This window comes from Xyrauchen texanus, chromosome 37, assembly GCF_025860055.1.
Source record: "Xyrauchen texanus isolate HMW12.3.18 chromosome 37, RBS_HiC_50CHRs, whole genome shotgun sequence".
Lineage (NCBI taxonomy): Eukaryota > Metazoa > Chordata > Actinopteri > Cypriniformes > Catostomidae > Xyrauchen > Xyrauchen texanus.
In genome coordinates, this window is record NC_068312.1 from 31,158,738 (window position 1) to 31,181,721 (window position 22,984).

A 22,984-nucleotide genomic window follows, 5' to 3' on the forward strand; every position below is an offset into this window, starting at 1 on the left:
ACATCTGTTCGCAGACTCCATACACTGATCCTTCTGCTTCCATAGACTGTAGCAGATTGCTGTTCTTCTCTAATCCCCTAAATGTTACCTAATTGTAAACTGCTCTGTGAAACGAGGACAAGTAGGCTGCTTGATGTTGTTAATGGCCGGTGATAACATCTGTCAGAAACTGAGTAACTGATGACCACATTCAAATGACATTTTCTTTTAGAAATGTAACAGTTAAAGGGATAGTTCACCCAAAAATAAAATGTACATTTACCCTCTTGTTGTTACAAACTCGTAAGATACTCTTTCTTCTGTGGAATACAAAAGGAGGTGGTAGGCAGAATGCTAGCCTCAGTCACAATTTCAGTCTGGTCTCATGAACATTACGTGACCATGGCAACATTTTTGCAAACAAAGTTACGTGCCTTATTACACGTGTGGCTGCAGTTTCCCAGTAAAATGTCCAGAAGGGGGCGCCAAAAGTGAGTTAATTGTTGTAGTAATTAGACACATTTTGAAGGTGAATATTAAATGATTCTGATGTGAAAAGCATACCTCTTAACCAAAAACCTAAACTTTACCAATAGTTATATATAATAAATAAAAGGGTAGACACAAAACAGACATCCTTATCTTTAACCATCGCCTAAACCAACTAACTGCTTGTGTCCAAAAAACAATATAAGAAATGAAAAACACATTTTCTGAAGCAACCACGTCATCTCATGTCTATGGCACGCTTGTAACACGTGCCATCTTGCTCGATTGACTGGACTGGAACCATGTACTTTAGAGTCCAAAGTCCAACACTTTATGAGGTGAGCTACCATGAAGTCAGTCACAGTGGAATAAGTTTGTAAATGTTGGTGAGTCTGTAATACAAGCATTAAAATGTATCGTATTTCAAATGATGCGTTAGATTAAAAACCTTTCAGTATCATAACATAGTAGTGTGTGAGTAAAAGTGTGAAAAATAAGTGTTAATAGAGTCATAATCAGCTGTTGTAGTCGTGATTTGCGTGAAAGTGAATAAAACACAGAAAACAGAACAGAAAACAGCAGTGAAATTCGGCACGTAAAAGTCAGTTTGCAGAAAAGTAGTTATGTAAAGTTCATACTATGAGACTAGGTTGAAGCACAATTTATCTTAATTGCTTCTTTTTTTCCATACAATGAAAGTGAATGATGTCATTCTGCCTAACATCGTCTTAACATGCAAGAATGAAAGTCTATTGGGTATGGAACAACACAAGCATGCGTAAATGATAGCAGAATATAAATATTTGGGTGAACTAACAGTTTAATATAATTGAGCAAAATGACATTGTGAGTATGATATTGCTTATATTCTATAAATGTCTTAATACTACTAACAATGTTACTAATCATTACATAATTAGTTACTATTAAGTAAATAATAATAATAAATTGAGTAACTACATTTTTGACACAAAATAGCTCCAAAAGAAGTCAAAGCTGGTTCAACCATTAGAAAGCAATGCACATGAACAGCTGTCAACTCAGCTAGCAAACATGCACAAGTGAAATGATACAAACATTCAAGCATCCCAGAGCTATTATAGGAAATTCCATCACTCTTGGTACACCTCTAACGGTTGTAAAATGACCAAAAATCACAATGAAGAAGCCAAAATTGTTAACAAAAACAATTAATTAGTATTATTTGGAATGATTATTGTGAGATTGTGTTTTCAGCTTGTGCTTTACTGGAAGACAGAGGCGACATCGATTTTGTGGTATGAAAGCAGTATTTATGGATTAAATTGAAAAATCCAGAGGGCCTGCCTAACTACCAAAGCAGGCGCTCTTTGCAGAAAAACACAGCTCAAACAAGCTTATTTCACTCATCCATTGATTAGAGCTGCCGTGGCCATTAATGTACAGCCTTTAATAGTTCAGTCTTACAAAGATAAACAGCTACAAAGACAGTTGGGATAATTTACACGCCACTTACAGCCCTAGTATACATATAAATCTGAGCAAATTCCTGCACTGTTGCCTTTGCAAAGATGACAAACACATACGCAAATGCCATTATCATCGATCTGTGAGCTTTTATTATAAACTTCCTGAAGCCAACGATTCACCAGCCTCCTGGGTGAGAAGGAATAAATTAACATGCAAATAGTTATTCAGACAAAATTTAATCTGCGGCGCACAGACAGGATATTTTTCTCTTGTGTGTGATGCCGCTCACTGACATCTTGTTTGGCACTTTGATTCAAGATCCATACAAATAAAGAACAGGTCATTTAGCAAGGGCAAACTGTTTAACACATATTAGTATTACTGTTGAGGTGTAGTACAGAGCATTCTCATTTGTATTTGATGTAATAAAGAAGTTAATGGCCTACTGTTTTAGACTGATCTTGGTCTATGATTGGATCTCATGTTTATTGCTGTATAGGGCACCAAACATTTGAATGACAACAGATATGTTTTTTTTTTTAGATATATATTATGGGATATTTTTCAGAATTTAGTTGGATGGCAAATTCTTAGCAGGCTGCACATGGGAGTAAAGCACTGCATTAAGTATAGCCCAGTATGCCAGTCCTTTTAGCTGGAAACGGGGTGGGTAGCCAGAGAGAGAGAGAGAGAGACAAAGAGAAAAGTGAGAGTAACAAACCTCTGCCATCTGGCTCTAATGGTGTTATGGAAACATCCAGAGAGGCGACTTGTAAAAATGCATAAACGTTAAGTAAAGAAAGCTGAGCAATATGGGACATGATTTCAGAGGAGTCTGTGTCAAAAGTGAAGAGCTCAGGGGAAAATTGAGGCACATAATGGAAACGTAATGGGCTTAGTGTCACTGTCGTGCAGACAAGCCCACAGAGGATGCAGTCAGCAGCACTGACCCTCCCCCAATTCCACCAGATTTATGGAAATTACCGGAATAAGGGACAAACAGCCTTTACAAACACACCAATACCATAATTCCTGCCTGTGCATGGAATATCTAAAGCGACAGGAAGAGGTCTGCAGCTCCACAGGTCAAAATCCTGGCTAATGTTTCCTATTCCTCCACTTGGCCCTGTTATTCAATGCGTCATTTTAAAGGAATAGTTCAACAACAAAACAAAAAAATTATTTTATTATTTACTCATCCTCAAGTCTTTCCAAATACAAAGGACCTCTGTCTAATATGGAACACAAAAGGAAACATTTTAATGAATAATCCAGTCTGACCTTTAAGAATTATTTGAAGGCATACAATAGTTTTTAATGAGAAACTATTTACAAATTGACATTTACATTTATGTATTTGGCAGATGCTTTTATCCAAAGGAACTTACAGTGCAGTTATTACAGGGACAATCCCCCCGGAGCAACCTGGTGTTAAACGCCTTATCAAGGGCCCAACAGTGGCATCTTGGTGGTGCTGGGGCTTGAACCGCCAACATTCTGGTCAGTAACCCTGAGCCTCAACCACTGAGCCACCACTGTCCCCGAACTTGCTCTCAACATCCGTTGAGAGTTCGTGAGAACAACATCTGCACTATGCGGGGCCTACAGAGTAGTTTTGTCACAGAAGTATAAACCGGCTTTGAGTAAATGACGACAGAATTAGAATTTTTGGGTGAACTAATACTTTAAGAAACAGTATATGGATTCTGGAAGCAAATGCATGTTGTAAAGAATCCTTCTCTTTGAGCAAGAGCCAAAAGATTCATTTACAAAAGAGATATCATATCATCTCGAAGCATTATTGTTACATTTTTCATGTCAAGTTTGGGATATGTTGCATTTGAAAATCTCTGACCTTGATGCAAATACTAAATTAAAACATTCTGTAATTTTATCAAAGTAATATTTGCTGAGACATGGCCATACTACATAAAAAGGGTGGTAAGGGGTAAGGGGGAGGACAGGTTGTGTGAACTTTAACTGTATGAAAGCATAGTAATCTGGCCCACAGCCAAATGGAAGAATCACAATGTTCAGTTCTGGAACTATAGCTGATTTGACACAGTATGTACAAACATTTAATGGAATGGTCTGCATTTGGGTTTGAATTGGTTTTGTGGATATATAGAGTCAGATTTAGCCTTTAGGATCAGTTACTGATGGAGAACAGAAGAGATGGCGCTAGACTCTGTCACCTCCTCTGGAAGAGAGCCTTCTTGGTCTTTAATTGATGGGTCAGCTCCGGCCTTTAGAAGTAATTCAGCAATATCTGCAAACTCGCAAGCTGAGGCTTGAAAATGAGAGAAAGAGGGAAAGAAAAAGGAAGAAAGACGTGTTTACTATTTTAAAACACATTTTAAATAATGGAGAATATACAGTGGGATTCCAAACTGAAAATATGGAATAGAATATTTAATGCAACCTTTAAAATAAGCAAAGATTTAGAATATTGAAATTTTAAACCGCACATTTGTGACGTAAAATGAATAAGAAATATTTCAGATGCTGCACCATAGGTCACTGATCAGATAAGCAAATTTGCACCATTGACCATTTTAACACATTTGTTAAAAGTGTTCCTTGCACACTACGTACAACAAGTTTATATACATTTATGCATTTGGCAGACACCTTAATCCAAAGCAATTTACAGTGCATTTTTTACAGGGACAATCCCCCCGGAGCAACCTGGAGTTAAGTGCCTTGCTCAAGGACACAATGTTGGTGGATGTGGGGATTGAACCAGCAACCTTCTGATTAATAGTTATGTGCTTTAGCCCACTACACCACCACCATTGCTATGAAACAATCTTGACTTAAAATCCATCTTAGACTTTTTGGAAATACAGTAATAGCCCAAAAATGTCTTTGTATACAGCAACAACTATTGCATGGATGGCTGCATAATGTCAAGATATATGGCATAATCCAGTTTAATAGCAAATGGGATGAACACATAAAATTACTGAAATTAAACTTATTAAATTATTATTATTATTATACATTTAATTTTATTTACTCAAAATCAGACTTAAAAATGCATCAAATGTTCATCTATTGACAAGGATGTCTATAAAGTTTGGAAATTACACAATTAAATTAATATGTTTGACAATCTTTTTCACTAAACATCTAGTAGTAATTGTTACGAGTAAATTGTCACTTAAAGTAATTGTTACGAGTAAATGTGAAGAGTAAATCTGTAGGCTGAGTGATGTAGCCTTGCACCTGCAGTTGAGCAGCAGGTTTGCATTTGTGCCCCATTGGCAGTTTGTCCACCATTAGGAGGCAGCAGGGCCAGGGAGGGGCAGCACTTCTGTAACCCTGTTAGTCCTGTCCGCCGCGCTGATGCAGGGACATTCCTCTGAGCTTGAGTGCTTTTGCACACATTTGTCAACTACTGCCTTCTTTTAAAAAGGAGGGAAATGCTTTACTTATTTCTTTTCTTAGGTGAGTGCCTGATGTCAGCAGGAAAACACTGATTGACAAGTGAGGCTCTTAACCTCATGCCCTCAACCAAGAGAGAAGTGAAAGGAAATGAAAGAAAATAATGCATGGTGGCTCAGTGGTTAGCACTGTCACCTCACAGCAAGAAGGTCCTGGGTTTGAGTCCTGGCTCAACTGGGCCTTTCTGTGTTTGTGTGGGTTTGCTCCAGTTTCACCTGCAAGTCCAAGAACATGCAGGTTAAGTGAATTGGAGACTCTAAGGGTGTGTTCACACTTGTAGTTTGGTCCTCTTGGTCTGGACCAAAAAAGAAAATGATACATTTAGTCCTGGTTCGCTTAGCGTTCACACTGGCATTTTTAACACCGAACCCAACGAAACAAAAGGCATCAGGAAAAATCACAATCTGATTGGACAGCTTCTTATATTATGCAAAGGAACTTGCCGAAAATCCAAAACAATGCTGGCTGATGGGCTAAATGCACTGGATTTATATATGTATACATGGTGGTATTTTTACCAGCTGAGAACAAACAAAGAACTAATAAAATGTGTTAAGGTATCAAAACAGTGGCAGAAATTTCTCCGTTGCACACACAGAAGATATGCTGCAAAGACGGCTGACGGCATGTAAGCTTAAGGTCAGTATTAGGCAAACTACTTCCTGTTTTTGGTCCATTTAGACATCTTTGGTCCATGTTGCATTTAAATATCAATCAAACTGCACCTGAGATCGTTTGGAAGCAGACTAAGACCCACTATTCAGGAGGGTCTCGGTCTGCTTGTTTAGTGCGCAGCAAGATTCGGATGGCAGCGTTCACACTTGTTCAAATGAACCACAATAACAAAGCAATCGCACCAGAGTTCGTTTTAATCAAACCAAACCTGCTAAGTGTCAACACACCCTAAATTGCCCGAGAGTGAGAGTCCCCCAGTCACTGGAGGTTGCATAAGGACTTGTGTCAAGTCAAATATATGGATCACATATGGTCTGCTGTGGCGACTCCTAACGGGAGCAGCAAAAAGAAGAAGTACAATGCAGTGTTGGGAAGTAACTAACTAAAAGTAGCAACATTACTAACTAGGGTTGCCAACTGTCCCATATTAGCTGGGATTGCAGACGCAGCAGTAGAGACAAAGAAATCAAATGCACTTACCTGAACTGTACTCTCTCTCTAAAATGTTGTGCTGGGAAATCCAAATAATTAAAGTTTTTTAAAAAATTTAGAAAATGTCAATTTTAATTAACTGGTTCACTTATATTTAGCATTGGAAACTCCAATTGATTTTACTGAGTGGGTTTGTTTGGACGGTTCATGTAAATATAATTTAAATAGTTCACATAAATCTACACTTATTCATTTGAGCCAAGAGCAGCCTTAAAAGGGAATGTCCCTTCTTGTTTTAACTGAAATGTTTAGTTAATTGCTGCTGTTTATTGCTATTTCAACTCAGTAATATAAAAAACAGGTGTTGTCAAGTTTTATTAATTTATTTTTAGTATAAATGAATATGCTCAAATTCATGTTGTCACCCTAATTGTTTAAAGGTACAAGGAGTATGTTTTCAGTTGGCTCTTACTCATCCCATCATTCCCAATAGTGGCTTGGGACTCTATACTGACACCTATCTTCCTGGATACTGGGAGTTTGTTTACTAAGTGCTGCCGCTTCACACCGAAGATGTTTGTTTATCTTCTGTTTTGTCACTTTTAGTCTGTGTTTTGTTCCATCTCATACTACACACACATCCATATAATGGACATTCTTGGATTTAATATATACAAATTGATACGGCTAGTTGTGCGTTCGACTGTGACCAGGCCATTTGATCTTTTCACATACTGTTTGAACTGTCTGGTGGATCAGACTCCTGCTGATCAATACCATAACATCACTCAAGACTATGCTGTTGACTTGGTCTCTGTTGTTGTTTGTAGTATATTGTGTTTGTAGTTTTATTGAGTGGTGATGGTGTAGTGGCTAAAGCACAGGGCTGTTAATCAGAAGGTTGTTGGTTCAAACCCCATGGCCACCACCATTGTGCCCTTGAGCAAGGCACTTAACTCCAGGTTGTTCCGGGGGGATTGTCCCTGTAATAAGTGCACTGTAAGTTGCTTTGGATAAAAGCATCTGCCAAATGCATAAATGTATTGTTTGGTTTGCTTGTTATGTTTACATGTATTTTTATGTTTGGTCATTGGCTGAAAGTGCTATATAAAGAAAACATGTTATTAATATTGTCATTATTAGTGGTGGTAACTCACCACTAGGCTTTTATTGGGTTACGGTGATGACCGAAGTATTAATCTAATCTGAGTGAACATCATTTTCAACATATTTAAAAAAAAAAAATGCTTGTGGTGGTGGTGGCATGGATGAGCTTGTGAATGGAGAGCGAGATCAGGAGATGCGAATGGTAAGGGATCATCACCTGGTAATTATTGCCTCTAACAGCTGTTTGTCATTATAGTGAGAGTTGGAGATGGATTTAAGAGAGAGCCAGAGGCCAGTGAGGGAGAGAGATATACTACACACATCCAGAGACTGTGTTGAGCTGTGTGCGCTGAACGCTCAACTTACGAGAGGGACGCCGGAGTGGGTCCAGTGCCACCACCCTGCATCACTCCAAATGGTCTTTCAGCTGGCAGAGGAACACATGGTGGCGTATTCGGGAGCCGGCGAGCACTGAGATCCTTCTCCCTCTCTCTTGTCTCTCCTCCTTCCACTTCTTTCTGTCCTGTTCCTCCTCTCCTCCCAAACCGGCTCCTTAGCTCCAGGGACCGCACTACCCACTGGTTTCCCTTACCCTCTCCACTCTCACTTCCAGGTTGGTGGACCCGCTGCTACAGGCGTGGGTGTAGAGCCTGGGGCGGTCTGTTGGAGCTGTGGGGAGCCTGGACATTTCCGAGACCAATGCCCGGTGATTGAGGTGGGGACATTGTTTAGGGACCCTGATTCACCGCAGGCCGCCCCTGATTGAGCTGGGATGTACCACATACCAGTGAGCATTAAGGGGGTACATACCAGGCCTTGGTGAATTTGGGTTGCAACTAAACCTCCATCCATTAATGCCTCTTGGCTTCCCCAGTCCTTAGAGGATTTCCCACCGGGAATTTCCCTTTGGCGCACACAGGAGATGAGACACTTAGGCACACCTTCAACCAAGTGAGAGTGATTGATGGTCAATGAATTCAGCAAGACATTTCACTTGCATATGTAAAGTGCTGAAAATCAAATTTTGTGTTATAAATACCTTTTGAGTTGTATTCAAGCTTTGTTACAATGCTATTCATGACTTTTGTAAATCTTTTTTGATTAGCAAAAACTTACTAAGACCAACTTTATTTTCACCCAATAACCATCAGGTGATACTATTTTATTCTATAATAAGAACTTCTGATTACAGAATTAAATAATATCATCTGATTGCTATATATTAAAAATATTTTCTTCTTCAACTGAAGCTGCTGTTTGTAAATAACATGTAGTGTAGGTAACTACTTATTACTTAAGAGTAGCTTTACAGTAGTTTAACTACATTAAGTAATTAAGTAATTTTAGCTTGAGACTCAACAGTTTCAAAATAACTTCTCCAACACTGGTACCATAGTATTTTTGGTACCTTGGTGTTTTATGTAAATACAATGGTACATGAATTTCAGTATTATCAGGGTTGGGGAGTAACGGAATACATGTAACGGGAATACGTATTTAAAATACAAAATATAAGTAACTGTATTCCACTACAGTTACAATTTAAATCATTAGTAATTAGAATACAGTTACATTATATAGATTTTCATTACTGAAGTGATTACTTTGCATTTTATTGTAATTTGTTTAATTTAATATTTAGTACTTTCAGATGGAAAACATTAATGATGCGATCCAAAGTGTATTTGAACAGCGGTGAAACACTTTCTTATGATGTGTTACATTCATACGAGAAGACAGAGAAGTAAGTTTGAAGTAATACAATCAGAAGAAATAGAAATAAACCTTGTGTAAATTGTCAGATTCATGCTAAGCTAAAATGCTATTTCTAGCCATTTTACATGCACGATCATATTTTTTTATAAAGAAAATTCACATTGGATCATAATTTGTTTTTTTTCTAGTAAGACATTTGATATTAGGGCAAAAATCTTATTGTTTTCCTGTAAAAATATCAAAAAATCCTTAAAACAAGACCTTTAGAAACAGCACAGCATAAGATATTTAGGTTTTTCAGAGAATGTATTTTAATGTGCATTTTGTCTTACTGTACTTGTAGAGTTTTATAGTCAAAACAAGTGAAAAATCTGCTGAAGAAGTAATACAAAGTATTTAGAATACATTACTGACCTTGAGTAATCTAACGTAATATGTTACAAATTATGTAATATGTTACAGCATGTATTCTGTAATCTGCAGTGGAATACATTTCAAAAGTAATCCTCCCAACCCTGAATATTATGGCATTACCATCTGATACCACTACTCTTTTATAGTACTGCCACAGTTATTTTTTTGTAAGGGTTGCCTGTGCGCACCATGATGGTTTTGTGGATGGTTGCCAGGTCACTGCTACATGGTTTGTGTTGGTGTTCTGAGTGACATGTCGCTAAGCGTTAGCTAGGGTGTTCTGAATGATTGCTTACTGGCCAAGTCAAAAGAGCCCATTTCAAAGTCTCTGTTTACTGAGCATGGGGCTTTCGGTCTTAAAACTATACTCTTGAAAGTCGGTATGGACCCTTTCATACTTCCAGGTTTGGAAGTAAACTATAGCGGGGTAAACTAAAGGTTAAAGGAATATTCTGGGTTCAATACAAGTTAAGCTCAATCAACAGTATTTGTGGCATAATACTGATTTCCAAAACAAATAATTTTTCTTTAAAAAAAGCAAAAATCGAGGTCACAGTGAGGCACTTACAATGGAAGTAATTGTGGCCAATTCTAAGGCAGAAATGTGAAGCTTCTAATATTATAAAAGCACTTAGAATAATTCTTCTGTCAGGGTTTGTTGACATCACATCGTCATGGCAACAAAGTTGTAAAATTGGCTATAACTTTACCCAGAAATGTTTAGTAAGTGATTTTATCACACTAAAATCATGTTAACATATTGTATATATGTCTTGTGGATATATTTTTGAAACTGTGTGAACTCCTTTTTTTTTTTTTTTTTTTTTTTATGAATTCCAGAGTAATAACACAAAATACAGTGATATAAATCAACATTGAAAAATGTCAATTCTGAAAGTTTGTTAGATTTAACCTGCCAAATTAAAGTAATATTATCAAACAGTGAAAAGAGTACATACTGTAGTGCTTGACTATGGCAAAGCATCGCTATAGCAAGAAAAGAAAACGTAAACCTGGCACCTCTTAAGTAGATAGCAAAAAATTCAACATTCCAATTTTACTAGTCTTGTCCATTTTTTGTTACTGCATTTTATTTTCGGCACGTGTGCGAGTCCTTGGGCCGTAAAGCCCCTCATGCCTCTGGGGAGCCATAGAGGAGAAGAACAATTTACAGCGTGCAATAAACCCCTCAATTAATCATGTGTCAGCTGCATGGCCCCACACAGGGAGAGGTGGAAATGAATTTTCATTCTGTGCTATTCGTCTCCCTGAGTTCATCGCTTATGTTTATTAGTAATTTTTTTTTATATCCCATCCCCCCATAATGTTTTTCAACCCCTCCAAGAGATACTCTTGTTCAGACATCTACCCTGCCACGCGTCAAACTCGAGGACAGATGGTAAACACACACACACACACACACACACACACACACACACACACACACACTCATGTTGTGTTTCCATGTTTTATGGGGACTTTCCATAGACATAATGGTTTTTATACTGTACAAACTTTATATTCTATCCCCTAAACCTAACCCTACCCCTAAACCTAACCCTCACAGAAAACTTTCTGCATTTTTACATTTTCAAAAAACATAATTTAGTATGATTTATAAGCTGTTTTCCTCATGGGGACCGACAAAATGTCCCCACAAGGTCAAAAATTTCGGGTTTTACTATCCTTATGGGGACATTTGGTCCCCACAAAGTGATAAATACACGCTCACACACACACACACACACACACACACACACACACACACACACACACACACACACACACACACACACACACAGAGCAGGGGCTCAGAGGACATGGAGGCTGCCCATGTGTAGGGTCACATGACAGAGGAACACTGTTGATTTCCTCTGGGATGACTGGTGATTATTACAGCTCCTATTTACTACCACACGCAACATCCACACATCCACACACAAACACGTGGCTGTGTGGATAAATGCAACCATGCTCAAACACAAACAACTTCCTCTTGTAATACTGAGACATACAAATTGTAACGGTCAGGGAATAATGATGAAATTACATTACAGGACCGTATAAATTCATACATCACGAAGGTAGGGCTGGGTATTGATACAGATTCCCACGATTCGATTCACAAGCTCTCGATTCGATCCTGATTCATGTCTATATTAGGGATGTTAATAGATAGTCGACATACGGTTAATCGTTTGATGCGCCACTATTCAAACAACAAAATCATTATTCGGTTATTCTATACGTGCAAAAAAGGACTTCAATCCGACACGAACTGGAAGAGTTCCAACAAACCATTGGGTTTTCCGGATGGTTTTGGCTCAGTTGATCAATTATAGGGCGAGTTTGGGGCTGTTCAAACATGCATTTGTATGCGTCTGTGCTGTTTTTCTATACTGTTAATGCACTGGACAGACATCTTTGACTGTTGAGCTGAAAATCATTGTTTTTTCTTTCAGTATCTCACACAGGATTGTCACATTTTTAGACATCAAGTGAAGTTAAAAACTTTACATTTTATAAATTAATTTCAAAACACCTGAATTGTGTTTTATTCATTGTGCTGCGTCCTAAAGAAGTTCAGGTTGCAAAAAGTGACTTCGTGTGACTGTTACACCATTAAACATAATTCCAGATTTTTTTTCAACAAGCAAAGTTTCAGTGCTTTATAAATTGTAAGACAGTGTTTTTCCCTAATTCTCTGGTGTACATATTTATGTACAATATTTAGACAAGTTCAATGCCATTTTATTTTAAACCATTTAAAAATCAAAGCACTTGGAAGAGGCTAATTTACCATAGCAGTGTAACTTCACCCACATGACAATACTTACGTTTTATATATATATATATATATATATATATATATATATAAATATATATCATACTGATATATATATATATATATATATGACAGCCCTAATATTATACTGCATATAAATGTATACACACTGAACTTATACTACGTTACATATATATATAGCTCTATATATATATACTGTATATATATATATACTGCATATATAAACTGTGTACATAACTATATATATATATATATATATATATATATATATATATATATATATATATATATATATATATAGTTTATGTATACAGTTTATATATGCAGTATATATATATATATATATATATATATATATATATATATATATATATATATATATATATATATATATATGTAAATAGTACAAGTTATGCATGTAAACAATATATATATATACTGTATATATAAGTATATTCTGTATATATAAGTATTTACATAGACATTAAGAACAAGTGATAAAATGGTACTGTCTCTTTAAGAATAGTGGCAGTTTAGTGAGCATCTCAAAGAAGTGTTTTGGTTTAGGGCACATTAACAAAAGTGGAGTTGAATGGCTTCTTTCATGCATCCCTGCTATGTATGTTCAGAATTAAACATTGCAAAAGAATCATTTTCTTCTTGAGTTTTTTTGTCTAGTTTTCCAGGAAAAACATTAAAACATTCTTAAAGCAGGATAAATTTACTTAAAGCAAAATGACAAGATATTTTGTCTTGTTTTCAAAGAAATTTAACAAAATAATATTTATGCTTATAACAAGAAATATATTTGCAAATGGACTAAGAAAACTTGATTAAAAGGAAAATAAGTTTAATTTAATAAGTTTAATTACCACATTGGCAAATAGTTTCTTGTTTTAAGCATAAACCCCACTCACTTTTGCTAAATGTCTTTGAAAATAATACTTAATATCATGTCATTCATTTTCTTTTCTAGTTTTATAGATGTTTCATTTTTAAAAAACTTTTTATTCAGAAATTTTTCTTTATTCACTGCAATTTTTGCTCAGATTTTTCTATTTTTGTTGTTCTTGATCAAAAACTAATTGTAAAGTACAGACAGGGTATTAAAGGAGACATTATTCATTAACTTGCGTGGATCTCATCTTTCGACACACATTACACATAATGAGTCAAAACAAAGTTATTCTCAACACGCAGTGTCCTCCACCATACGATAATGAAAAGTAAATGATCGATCTTGGGTTTTTAAGAATCGTTATCAGGATGGTACAAATGAAGATCACAATTATTCTGAACCCATCCCAAAAAGAAGGTACATGTCTGTGCGAGCATGGGTGATTTCATTGATTTGATTTGAGTATGAGTGAGTTAATGTCCACATGGCACATTCCTTCATGCTTTTATGATTGAATTTTGGGAATGACATAATACAACTCATCTAATGAAGTAGAAGACACAGCATGTTAACAGAGTTGACTCACATCAAAATTGAAAGTATTTTCTTATAAAAATAAGAATAGAGAGTTTTGTTGCATTAACGTGATGCCAGAATTACCATAATTACGATCTTCCAACAAGTAAAAACCATTCATAAGAATTACAAGCTGGAAATTGTATGTCCATCTCAACAAAGGAAGTGTTAGACAGTCACGATTCCTTTTCATTTTATGGATGCAATGAAAGTGAATGGTGACTGAGCCTAAAGTTCAGCCTAACATCTCCTTTTGTGTTCCATGGAAGACAGAAAATCATACTGGTTTGGAACAACTTAAGGTTGTTACATCATGTCGAAATTTTCATTTTTGGTGAACTATTCCTTTTTGTATTTTACATTTTTTATTGCTATAGCATAAGACTATTCTTACCATAGTGTAGTGCAGTTTGTCCTTCATCATCCTGTGAGAGACATAAAGTGAAAATAGAAAGGCTGTGATTTAGAAATAAAAAAAATAAATGTATTTTTTTAAACACTAAGCAAAAGAACATCAAAGACACAATTCCATGAAACATTGTCTGAAGCACGACTGGGCACTGAAACTGGATTGAAATCTAGCAAACTAATCATTCAAACTCTTGAGAAGCTCTTTAGACACTTTCTAATAATTATCCATAATGATTTTGATTACAAAAAGAACCATAAATCAATCAAACATGCTCAAGTGTCAGCCCTGCCTGTCGAGTTCTCCGATCACCACATTTTAACCAAAAAACAACAGGTGATTTTAGCTTTGAAGGGATTAAGAAAACAGATTAAATATTGATTTACTGTCAGATAAACAATCAGATCCTTTAACCACTAAAACAGACTTTTGAACAAGTAACCAAGATCAAAGAAGCCAGAGGTATTTTTTAGGATGGATATATAAACCAGATTAACATGTAGTGACGGGGAACAAGCATTTGACCTGTGTGCTCAACAAGGCTAGATGCCATCATGCTTGAAGGTCTGGGATGATCTATTCATTGTCCCCTGTAGGGACTGTGTCCGATGCATTAGCCACGGGGGCCATGGTCATCACACAACAATAGATTCTTGTACAATGGGACCCAATCTGCCTGGTGTGCTTATGACAAATTGCAACACAGCTTGTGGTGTATGTGTGCAGCAGAGGTGCGATACAGAGAAAGCCATATTTAGGGCACAGATTAAGGATCCTGTGTGTGCATGGATATAAATCCAGTTGAATGCCATATTCCGTGTGAGGGGTTGGGATGTTCTGCGGATGACACTCATCCGCTAAATTATATATTAATTGCCACTTCACTGTGGCTTTTCGCCCCAATAATGATGACAAACGACATTATTGTTTTGGTTAGGTGGTTGGTGGAGATAATCAGAACCCAGTGAGAACTACAGAGAGAGTTTTATGGCATATTGTAAGCTTGCCCCCTGATACAACATCAGCCTGCATTATCCTCTATAGATAATATCATTAACTCACTGTAAAGACTTTCACTCATGGTGCAGTTCATTCTGCAGAAAGGATTTACTGTACAGGTCATGCATGTAGCGGAACACAGGACCTGTGTTTTAAAACCTAGTGTACTGTGTTGGTCTGGGAGAAACAAACCTCAGAACTCTAAGGGGCAAAGACAGTAATCTTCAAATAACTGTGCCATTAAAACACAGTTTTATGGATGTCTCATTATATAGGTAAGTTGCTACAAACATACTGACATGCTGAATAAGATTTTTTTTAACTGTTGCTCCATGAGCATGACACTATTTGGCCTGAAAGAGAATACTGAGAGTAAAAGATGACAGTTTATGCTAATGTCCGTTATAGCACCCCCTGTGGCAATAGTGAGAATTTCACGCAAACAAACGTGGCGTTTAAGGAAGGGCACCCAAAAATGAAAATTCTCTCATTATTCACTTACCTTGATGCCATCCCTGATGTGTATGACTATCTTTCTTCAGCAGAATAGAAATAAAGATTTTTAGAAGAAGAGAGAGCTCTGTAAACTCCATATAATGCAAGTAAACGGGTGCCAGCACTTTGTCGGTCCAAAAGTCACATTTAGGCAGCATAAACGTAATCCATGCAACTCAATGAATGTCTTCTGAAGCAAATCGACACGTTTGGGTAAATAAATTGATCATTAAAACTTTATTAACTTTTAAAAAGCACTTCCTGCCAGCAGTTGAAGCATCACGTAGCTGTCACTTGATGTTCACGCGAGAATTCAGCAGCACCGCTTATTTACAACAGAAGAACGAACATCACGTGAGAGTTTGGCCATTTCAAACAGCATCAGAGCCCTGGACGGAAGTGCTGTTTCTTACATAAACCTATCGATTCGCTTCAGAAGACATTCATTGATCATCTGGAGTTGTGTGGATTACTTTTATGCTGCCTAAATGTGACTTTTGGACCTTCAAAGTGCTGGCACCCGTTTACTTGCATTATAAGGAACTGACAGAGCTGTATCTTCTAAAAATCTTCACTTGCTTTCTGCTGAAGGAAGGCAGCCATTCACATCTGCGATGACATCAGAGTAAGTGAATAATGAGAGAATTTTCATTTTTGGGTGAACTATTCCTTTAAGAATTGCATCAATACACATTTGGAACACAATGACGCATGGACTGGCTAGGAGCCTCTGCGTTCACATAGTTGTGTAGAGTATGTTTTTGCCAAAATTAACATCATCTTACACTGATATGTAAGTCTATTATTAATATGTAAGCATTGAAATTATATAACAAATTGCAATCACTTTAATTAAATATAAAATGTCTTAAAATGTAGTCTAGGTAGGCACTTCATGAGGTTTTGGAACTATTGTCTCTCATCCAAAACTGAGGCTACCACACAAATCCTTTATTATTCGCTGCATCCGAGTGAACATTCTACCATACAGAAGTGAGCTAAAGCAGATGCCCCTGTGTTCCACAGCATCTGTCAATCTGGAGCTGCTAAAGTCAGATCTCATTGTTCTGAAAACAAAAATCTACATCGCACCAGAGCCAGAGCTCTCAAACAATCCCAGAGTCAGATGCTATTGTTCACGGAGAGGCGCAAGAGCGACTTCAGGGGCTCTCTGATTGGATTAGCCTGTTAAAACCTTGCTAGACGAACAGAATACTGATGCTTTCTCTTTCCTCACTCTTTCTGATACAGTTACTTCTCCAAGAACAGGATAGAGAGTAATCGTTAAAGTAAGCAGTAATTAGTAACAAGATAATTGTTACTATCCTGTGGCAACTTGCTATTAGCCCCTTTGACATCTCAGCTTCTTACACTGTTTAAAGAAGATCCCATATTAATGTACTATAATTTTACAGTTGTAAGAACAATAACTATGGTATTTTGGCAAAAACTGCGTTACCATGATATGTTTTTGTAAGGTGAGCATCTCAACTTCCCATTACATTGGAAATATATATATATATAAAGCAATTGGTAGGTGATCAGGAAAAAAAATGCACAAAAAACCTAGCAACAAAATAACAGTGGAAGATGTTCATGTGAATGGTTGACACAAGGGATGGAGATGCATATAAATACATACAGCCATAATTAAACAGCAAAGGCTTTCCTAAATATAATCTCCTTTCATTAATCTTGCACACCAGAAACATGTACACCAGTTCTATGTACTCTGGTTCACAGAGAGCGCATGGACACAAGAGATGCCATGAGGATTCAAAAAAAAAAAAAAAAAGTAATCTTTATTGTCTATCCCACTGGGGTAGAACATTTTCTTTGACAAAAGGCTCAATAATAACAAACACATACTGTACATGACATATAATAGCACATAAAAACTAAATTCCAATTTCTAATTAATCACATTATTACAGGTAGAGGGAAAAATCTACAAGACTTTTTTAAATCAACGTTGTCTATAAAGTCCACAAAAGGGCACAACGAATATATATATAATCCAATCAGCACCGTGCTATACTGATGGTTAATTGCAAAGAAAATATCTGTCTGTTAACAAATGTGCATAAAATAATAGTCAAAAGATCAAGCCTGTTTAAATTCTCAAATCTTAAGTAAAAACATAAAACCAGATAAGAAAACTTAAATAGACAGTTCTATGTTAACAAAGGGTTTGCCTTAGCAAGCACCCCTAATTCTGTTTTTATTTAACGTTTCTGACCTGTCCCAGTCCATTTCTTAATTCCCATAGCAGTTTATTTGACGGTCAGCCTGTTTGTATCTGTTATAAAGCTGTCAAATAAAAATTTGAATATTCATCAAATTGAAGCTAAAAATGCACTTTTGAATGGTACAATTATCATTACAATTTTCGTTGTGTTTCAAGCACTGATGATACGTTCAGACCGATCACATTCCTGGGCTAAAAGCGATGAAGTGTAATGAATAAAACAGACCACGGGTGTCTCGAGATGCATTTTAAAGATTTAATTTCCTTTTAAAATTGATAGTGTCTAAAAAAATTTAATCAAATAATTGCACCAGAGCGAGTCCCTAAAAAAACAGCATGACACGGTGCAACAGTCAAAGACGTCCATCTAGGGTGTGATTAGGTGGAGGTTTTTGGCTGTTCTGTCTTGCCTATGCCTTGGCTTGCTCTTATGAATGTCTCGCTGCACAAGCATTGGACATGTACATACAACTATATTTAAAGTTTTAGTTCACTCATAAATGAAAATCCTCTTATGATTTACTTACCTTTTAGCCATCCCAGATGTGTATGGCTTTCCTTATGAGCAGATTTCAGCTGTCCATACAATGCAAGTAAACAGGTGCCATCAGGCTGCTGGGTGTTTGATGGACCAAAGGGCATATTTAGGCAGCATAAAATGCACTTACATTAAAGGAAGAATATACTGTAAACAAGGACAAAAATATCATAGAGTGAATTAGGAGAGGTAAGAAAACCTAGTAACCACCCAGAACACCCTAGCAATGACATAGCAACACAATAACAACCACACAGAACACCCCAGGGACTGCATAGCAACACCCTGGAAAAAACCCTAGCATTATAGGGATGAGACTTGCACAGGCAAACACCCCTCAGTTATGGAGATCATTCAGGCAAGCTTGCTAATTCTGAAACTGTATGACAGCTCTATGTGTGTGTGTGTTCATGTATGTATGTATGAGTGCATGGTTATATGTATTTGTGTGTGTAAGGGGGGTCAGAGACTAATGTCTCGAGATCAGTTTGATGGAATCAGGGATAAATTGGATTGTACTCCATTTGGTTTTGAGGGGAGAAGTGGAAAAAGGCAGGTAAGAAGCCAGCTTAGCACTTCTTCCCCAAGCGTGCATTTACTCCATTCTAATCAAGAAACACAGGTACACTCTCAGAAAAAGGTATCGTTCAAGGGCCATCACTGGGGTGGTACCCTCAAGGGGACCTTTCTTCACCTCTAGTTAAACTCAAAGTCCTACTGTGTACATTTAAAAGTACATTTTTATGTTTAGGTTCTCTGGGAACAAGAAATAATTTTCAAAAATATATTAAAAATATATTAACAAGGCTACCACCCAAGTAACAGCTATTCAGCTTCAACATGATCACACAGGAAGTTGGCATGTTGTTTCCAGGAGTTCCAGTACCCTAGAATTGGCCACATTATGCCGATTCACTGACAAGCGATATCTCCTATCAGACATGTTTGCATTGGCTCTGGTGTGTTACCCTTCCCTTGAGGTGTGACCGAAAGCCCATTGTGTCAGCAACGTAGGATACCTGGGTTCAAATACCAGGAAATATGTGTTTTCATTTTCAGTGACGAGTACAAACATTACATTTTTACTCAACTGATTGTTAGGTTTAGGTTGGGGGTTCCAAAAAGCACTTCCAAAAAGCACTTTTGGGTACATTACAATCGGAAAATGCTCACACCTAACTATTTGCCCAAAAACACTTACCCCTTTGACCACTGGGGCAGTGTTTCGAATTTCGGTAAGAACAGACTGATATTAACTAAAGAAAAGTCTTCTAAATCTTCTGTTTACGATTTCATTGAAAGATTAGTCTGGTCCCTTAAACTTATTTGAGAGTGTAGGGAAAGTACAAGACCTGCAAGATTGACTTGCACTGCATAAAACACAGATATCTCTGTGACATGCAAATATCAAGACCAATCAGAAACCAGTGAGAAAACCAGGATATTCATGAGATTCATGCATAAAACACATTCCCATATCATAGACACGACAATGAAGACCTTATGTCTTAACATGTATTTCATTCAAAGAAGGAGGAAAAAAATCCATATAAAAATACAGTGCCCCAAAAAGCATTTGGGAACTTATAACACACTTAAAACTGTATAAATGTCATTACATTAGAAATCAAAATACAGCATCAAACCAAATAGCATTTGTAAACAAATGGTGCTAAACCTTTTCTAGAGTAAAGTGTGGACATGTGTTACAAATGTGTGACAACCAGAAAGAACATGAATTAAAATATACTGTGCTTGTGCTGCCTTTCTTTAAAATAAACCACTTGGTTTGATACTTGTTATCGAACGCAATGATATTTGTATGTTTTTATGTGTGGCTTAAAGGAATAGTTCACACAAAAATGAAAAATCTCACCCATATGCCATTCCATATGTGTATGACACAAACTTTTGAAAATTTTTAGAAGAATAAATTCTTCTATGATGAAGACCCACCTCTGTGGGTCCTCACAATACAAGTGAACCAAAATTGTAATGCTCCAAAAAGGACATAAAGGCAGCAAAAAAGTAATCTATAAGACTCTAGTGGTTAATATGATCATATTAGCCCCATTTTGTCATCGTTACATTGGCTACCTGTTAAATTTCATATTCATTTTAAAATTTGGTTATCTTTTCATATTTGGCTCCTAAACTATGGGATAGTCTCCCTAACACTGTTCGGGATGCAGACACACTCACTCAGTTTAAGTCTAGACTAAAGACTCATCTATTTAGCCAGGCATACACCTAATTTATCCTTCAACTCACTTTCTCACTTTTTTAGGCTGCTTTAGTTAGGTCTGCCGGAACCAGAAACATTGATCATGATATATTACTCTGCAATAAATTGAATGGCATCTATGCTTATATTATTTTAATTGTTTCCCTTTCTCAACCTCGGGACTCCTATCCTGAGGTCACCAGATCCGGCTAGTTCCAGCTCCATTCCTGCTTCGTGTTGGACTCCACTGCTACTTGTCGCTGTGTGATGATGACTAAATGCAGCCAGTGCCAGCCAAACATCAGTTCAGTCTCAGTTCAGCCAACTCCAACCTTAAGACATGGGATACTTCATATGCCATTGTCTTAACCTTGGACTTATTATAGACCTCACCGAAATTACCGGCTATGTTGAACTACGATGCACCTCACTGATATCTGCCTGCATCACCTCGGTCTATTCATGGACTACACTCTTGAAATGGAATACATAAACTATCAATTATTTGCCAACAAAATTCTTCATCAGCCAATTAACAAGCACAATGCATCTATGTAAACTTCTGCAGTTAATACAGGATGGACGTCAAAGACATTAGTCATTAATCTTAGTTCATACAAAAACTTTGTTTAAACACTGTCCCTTAACACTTACTTAGTTTAATAATTTTAAACCATGACTTTCACTATACATAAGTAATATTGGCATTATATTCATGATGCTAGCCAGAGGGGAACTGGCCCCCACAGTGAGTCTGGTTTCTCCCAATGTTATTTTTCTCCATTAACCAACATCTTATGAAGTTTTGTGTTCCTTGCCACATTATTTGTTTAAAATGATTGAATTACTTATTTTTAAACACAATTCAAAATCGTATTTTATCAAACTACACGATGACTCATAGACATTATACACATTACAGTTTTATCTTCTGTTAATACCTGATCTTCTGTAAAGCTGCTTTGAAACGATGTGTGTTGTGAAAGGGCGCTATACAAATAAAAATGACTTGCCTTGACTTGGTTAAATCTGTATATTCAGAACCTATATGATAGATGTGGGTGAGACACATATCAATATTGAAGTCATTTTTTACCATAAATTCTTCTCCCTGCCCAGTGTGTGGTGATATGCACAAAGAATGCGAATTGCCTAAACAAAAGAAGAAGAAAGTGAAAGTGGAGATTTATGGTTAAAAATGACTTAACTATTGATCTGTTTCTGAATACAAGGATTTAACCACTGGAGTTGTTACCCATTCACGAGCATTGTGAGGACCTACAGAGCTGAAAATATTCTTCTAAAAACCATTTTTTGTTTTCAGCAGAAGAAAGAAAATCATACACATCTGGGATGCATGAGGGTGAGTAAATGACTAGAGAATTTTTGGGGGTGAACTATCCCTTTAGGTGTCCAAATATTTTTAGGGGCCATTTTACTACAGTATATCTATAAATCCTTTCTCTCTAAAAAGCACTGATCTGGTAAAAAGTTTTTTCAGGTTGTATATGTAAGGAAATTATGCCGTGGGCATCAGTGCACACCTAAAACTCCACCAGAACATGTCTCTTTGTGCATCTCTAACATTCTATGAATTCAAACCCATCTATGGGGAATAGTCTAATCAAATTAGCCCAAACAGGAAGACTTCAAGGAGATAGAAAGTAGAATGAAAATAAAGGTAGAAAAAATATATATAAAAGATCTGGAATAAGTAGTGTATTAGGTAAAATAGAGGTAACGCTAATATGTGGATACAAAGACAGACATCCACTCCAAGCAAACAGACCAGACTGTTGCTCTACAGTGTTTGTGATAGAGCCTGGCCGGTTATACCATCTGTGAAGGCTGATGTTGCTTCAAAGGGGGCTGGCATACATTCGCTGCCCACCAGGCTACTAAAAGCTTTCGTGTTTTCATACCAGCACAACCCGTGAGCTCCCCGCGGCATATGGTAGGTGTGCGGGGAGTCACTGTCACAGCTTTATCTCTTAATGCAATTTTCTAGTACAACTAAATCTCTCCCAGGAACGCCCTTTCTTTCTTTATCTCCCGCTCTCTCACTCACTTTTTCCCCTCTGCT

The 22,984-nt window shown here is 36.9% G+C and overlaps 1 protein-coding gene across 1 annotated transcript in view; it reads right to left on the reverse strand.

The window, feature by feature from the left end:
• Positions 1-4,070: 4,070 nt before the first annotated feature.
• Positions 4,071-22,984, reverse strand: part of LOC127630590 (acyl-CoA-binding domain-containing protein 6-like) — a 51,341-nt gene continuing 32,427 nt past the window's right edge. The window contains exons 5-7 of the mRNA XM_052108207.1: positions 16,186-16,216; positions 14,383-14,444; positions 4,071-4,207 (exon numbers count right to left, since the gene is read on the reverse strand). Of these exons, the coding sequence (XP_051964167.1) occupies positions 4,071-4,207; positions 14,383-14,444; positions 16,186-16,216 (230 nt within the window). The remainder of the gene's footprint in view (positions 4,208-14,382; positions 14,445-16,185; positions 16,217-22,984) is intronic.